The sequence below is a fragment of the Penaeus vannamei genome, chromosome 42 (assembly GCF_042767895.1).
Source record: "Penaeus vannamei isolate JL-2024 chromosome 42, ASM4276789v1, whole genome shotgun sequence".
Classification (NCBI taxonomy): domain Eukaryota; kingdom Metazoa; phylum Arthropoda; class Malacostraca; order Decapoda; family Penaeidae; genus Penaeus; species Penaeus vannamei.
In genome coordinates, this window is record NC_091590.1 from 15,301,929 (window position 1) to 15,306,928 (window position 5,000).

The following is a 5,000-nucleotide window of genomic DNA, read 5'->3' on the forward strand; positions in this document are numbered from 1 at the left end:
GTAAAACCTAATATAAATTTTCATAATATTCATAATATTTAACCATTCGAACACATCCTGTAAATAAAACATGAGATACTTCCCCGTATGTTATTCGTCATGGAACACTTTTTGAGGCCTGAATATTGCCCAAGATTAAAGCATAAATGATAAAAGAAAACACTAGCCTTACATGACATATCGCATAAAAATTTACACATACGAAAGATAAATCTGAACCTCGCTCTTAGCCGTGGCCCTATTAATACGAAAGCATATAAAGCTTAAACTCTATATTGTTATATGGTAATGGTGTATATTTTTAATATATTTCTGCATATATTTGTATATATATATACATACATATATGTATATATATGTATATTTATATGTATATATATATCATATATATGCATGTGTATACATATGTGTTTAAATATATACATGTGTGTGTGTACTGTATATATAGGTATATATGTATGTACACATTTATGTATGTATATATATTATATACATATATGCACACATACACGCGCGGGCGCACGTAAATACTTTAAAACTAGTACTTAGTGCAATAATATCCTCATTAACATCATCGTTACTAATATTGCACCATATAGTGTAGCATCAACTTTGAACTTCCCATTTTCTTCTAGTTTTAAAACGGGTAGAGGTGCTCCGCGCGCTCATCAGCCAGGTGCAGTTGCTTATATATGACTCCGCCCCCATAAATAGGGGCGGAGTCATAGGAAACTGTAGTACAACACTTCGTTGGCGCCGGAAAAAAGGCCTATACTCACCTGTAATTTTGAGAAAATTTAATCTGGCCCGCTGAAAGTGTGGCCCCCCATATTCTACACCAAATCCCATGCTTAACTTTTGCAGCGAATGCGTCAATGAGCAGGAGAGGAGGGAATCACAATAAGTATTTTGAAAACTGATGAAGCTTGCTAACCTGCTCGAATATTCGATGGATGACGGACTGGCCGACTAGCCTGCCTGCAAAGGTGGCATGGCGGCCCACCATCAGCTCCCTAATGGCCCGCGGGAGATCCAGGTAAGACACGGACTGCGAGCGCAGACGACCCAGGAGCGAATTCGGCGGGGCTTCCTACCGTATGCATAAAGGAGTGTTTCACAGATGCGGAGATTAGGATAAAGGGAGATGCAGAAGAAACAAATATCCAGTCATGGTCTTTTCCCGCAAACACCTGTCTTACTGTGGATTATCCATTTCAAAATTAACAGTCAAAGTTAACGAAATGGAGCACATGATAAGCATACACACACATCTGTGTTTATCTTTAAGTATTTATCGATATATATTACCATCATTTCCTGGTGTAGCATTGTACCATCTGCCACATATGTCGGGATGTTGGCCTCCAAGAGCTCCTCCATGCTGTCGAAGGGCAGGCGCAGTTTGGGCAGGATCAGCATGGCCTTGAGGTTGGAGCGGTACACCGAGCTGACGATCAAGGCTGACAGGAGCCACAGGCCGCCCATGATACGCGTGGCACTGGCACTGGGCAGTCGAGGGACCGCTGCAAGGGAAGCAGATCAGCTGTCCTGGCGTTTAAGAACTTGCTATGTCTTTTTTTTTCTATATCTAACACTTACATGTGGATAATATAGATTGAATCGTTTATCTCACAATTCAGTCCTACATGTTATAATGCGGCCAGAGATCTATCGTTATCATAATATGTAGTTGTATGCCGATACCATTTTATTATTTACGTACATACATATTTCAAAAAGCCAATAAAAATTGCACTCTAGGCCATTCTGTATGAAAAGTTACAGTTAAAACATAGTCATTGCTTTATTTCCTCAAGGCCATTTCTTTACAATGACATACCACGAAGCAAACTATAGAATAATAGGTGTTACACATCCACATGCAATTTTGACAGAAACGTAATGGAACACCAAAGCTAGTGTCGATACTCACATACTAATATATATAGTAATATCAAATATAATTATAATTACTGTTATTATTATTATTAGTAGTAGTAGTAGTAGTAGTAGTAATGAGGATGATAGTAATCACATTAAGAATTTTGACAAAAACAATACTAATGAGAATTGTGATTATAATCAAAATAATACTAGCAACAGCAAAATAACATCAACAACCACAATAAAAATGATAATAGTAACGATAATAGTTACAACTAGAAGCACTCCAAGGTAATAGGTGCCGTCCGTGTATCCCTATCTCGCGATCGTAATGAATTCCAGATCCAGATGATGATCCGTTCACCACCAAAACTTAATGGCTAAAACACACCTCTGGTAAAAAAAAGAAAGAAAGAAAAAGAAAAAGAAAAAAAAAAAAAAGAAAAAAAAAAAAAAAAAAAAAAAAAAAAAAAAAAAAAATATATATATATATATATATATATATATATATATATATATATATATATATATATATATTAAGTTACTCTGCGCAATATCATGATCATGATTTGGACCATCACCAAACTTTGATGGCATCTAAGCAGGGCTAAGACACACATCTGGTATCCTACTAACTTACCAACCAACAATGTAACTAACTAACCAAAAACATAACCTTCTTGGCGGAGGTAATAAAAAGAGAAAATTAAAACACAATACAGGAAAACAATAATAAAAAACACAACATTTATATGATACACAGAGATTCTTCCCGAGCGTGTTCACTATCTCCGTAACCTCCAAATCGGTGCACAAATTCCCTGCAGCCAGAACACAGCACTCACACTGGCCGAGCAGGAAGGCCAGCGTCAGGTAGGCGGAACTCCACATGTGCCCCTGGACGGTCTGCTTGGCTCCTGCTCCTGCTTCCTCTGGGCTCTGCTCCCCCCCGGGCCTGCTGGTGGAGGGGGAGGGAAGGGGGTCTGTTATGACTGTTATTGATGTCATTATCTTTATTTTTATCGGCGTTATCAAAGTTATAATAATTTCTAGGTCTGTTGGAGCAACCGCTACTGTTGGTGCTGCTACATCGTCATACTTATTATCATTTTTATCATAATTATAATTCCTCCTGTCATCCCAATCATTATTTTTATTTCTGGGATTTTTTATTTTATTTTTTGTAGTTTTGATTTTGTCATTGTGATATAATTAATATCATTATCTGTTGTAACGATAACGATTAAGATGCTAATAACAATAATGAAAATAACAGTAACAGTAATGATAATGATAATCATAATCACAATAACAACAGAAATAATAATGAAAATAAGTCGAGATCCCTTTTCGTTCCAGGTAAAGCAGAATTTAAGCAATGCTGTTGTTATTGTCATCTCTACATATATTGTCATTTTTGGTGATTGCTGTAATTATTACTAGTGTTATTCTTACATTTAATCATCATCTTTTATCAACATTTTCATTATGCTTGTTACTGCTTTCCTTATCACTGGAACTACTGAAAGCATCATTATTATCGATGATGTTGGCTCTGCCTACCCAAAGTGAGCCCGGATGAAGCCAGTGAGCAGCTGTGTGACGAACAGATCGAGGGACACCACAAGCATCGTCGCCAGGAGGAGGTACCAAATCTGGAAAAGATGGTAATGAAACATACACACATACTTAGAAACACACACACACATAGACACACACACACACAAACACGTACAGACACACACACAAACACGTACACACATACGCACATACACACACACACACATATACATGAATTTATTATATATTGTTACACCACCCTCTGTTAATGATTTTGAATTTCGCGGGTGTTTTCGTGTGGAGGGTGGCGTCTCGTCCCGCAGAGTGAGATCGCCCGGGACTTTCTGAGGTGTACCTACCCTACCTCTGTGTAGTAATACAACTGTACATCGCCATGTACATCAATCCATACTGGATCAGACATCAGCTGATGATAGCATCAATCTGAAATAAAGCAAGACCATGATAAAAATAACGCCGTGGATATTGTTCCGGCACCGGATTTTACAACAGTTTGGCTATTCGTCCGGCATACATGCGCAATAACTATTTGCGCGCAAACACACACTCGCGCATTAGCCTTGCATACAAACTTTGGCGCTGTTTTTGTGTTGTTCATTGTTCATGGCTAAGGGTCGATCATCGATTATTGATTCCTTCAAAGTTGGAACTGAATTAGCCAGTTTTGCTGATGTGAAGGACAGCTTGACCAAATTTCAAGAGAGCACTTTCGCACAGTTTTATGTCAAAGATTCAAGGACTGTTGCTGCAGCTTTGAAGCGTACACCGGATAAGAAAGTAAAGCCAGAGTTGAAGTACTCCTACTTAGTGTTTGCCTGCATCGAGAAATACGGCAACTGGGAGGGGGTCTGGGGGAGAAGCCCCCGATAGGGAAATACGGCAATCGGGAGGGGGTCCGGGGGCGTACCACGGGGTTAGGAAGGATTTTGGGTTCATACGGCGATCCTACTGGTAGTTCGTGCGTTTAAGATGCGGTTCACTCGCTCGTTCGTTCGCGCAACACCGTGTCGAATCATCCGTGGCCGAATCTTCTCTCGGGTTCCTACATTTTTCACTTTCTTTATCATCTGAAATGCTATCCTTGGCTCGGATTTTCAATTTCCCACATTCTTTTGCTTTTTAAAATGCATGGTATGAACGAAATCACTCCCCCCAACATCCGATTCCCCACGGGATGCCCCAACATTGCGGAAGTCGGGGATTTAGTCTCTGACGGATGCATCAGTCCTATCGTTTATAGGCACGATAAAATCACAGAATTGGGATGAAAATCATAGAAATGTCAAACCGTAGTAAACTTAGCATGTATGTCCACTCGGTCCTAAGAATAATTAAAAATTTTGATGATGTGCGCCCCTGCTGGAAAAATAGCTTTCGGGCTCGAAGTGTTTCAGGCAAAGTACCTGGTTGGCACAGGCTGAAAGTTACTCCGTCACGCTACCCGTCTAGCGTTCCCTAAAAAGGACACCCATTTCTGCCTTCCAGCCATGCTGTGGGTGTTACGGCCACTTCTCAGTTGCCTGCACTGCCTCTAA

General features: G+C 39.5%; 1 protein-coding gene across 1 annotated transcript in view; it reads right to left on the reverse strand.

Annotated features, from left to right (window-relative positions):
- The window catches only part of LOC138860619 (glutamate [NMDA] receptor subunit 1-like), an 18,092-nt gene that overhangs the window by 4,723 nt on the left and 8,369 nt on the right, over window positions 1–5,000 (reverse strand). Inside the window, exons 2-5 of the mRNA XM_070118557.1 lie at window positions 3,448–3,539; window positions 2,730–2,842; window positions 1,309–1,523; window positions 935–1,090 (exon numbers count right to left, since the gene is read on the reverse strand). Of these exons, the coding sequence (XP_069974658.1) occupies window positions 935–1,090; window positions 1,309–1,523; window positions 2,730–2,842; window positions 3,448–3,539 (576 nt within the window). The remainder of the gene's footprint in view (window positions 1–934; window positions 1,091–1,308; window positions 1,524–2,729; window positions 2,843–3,447; window positions 3,540–5,000) is intronic.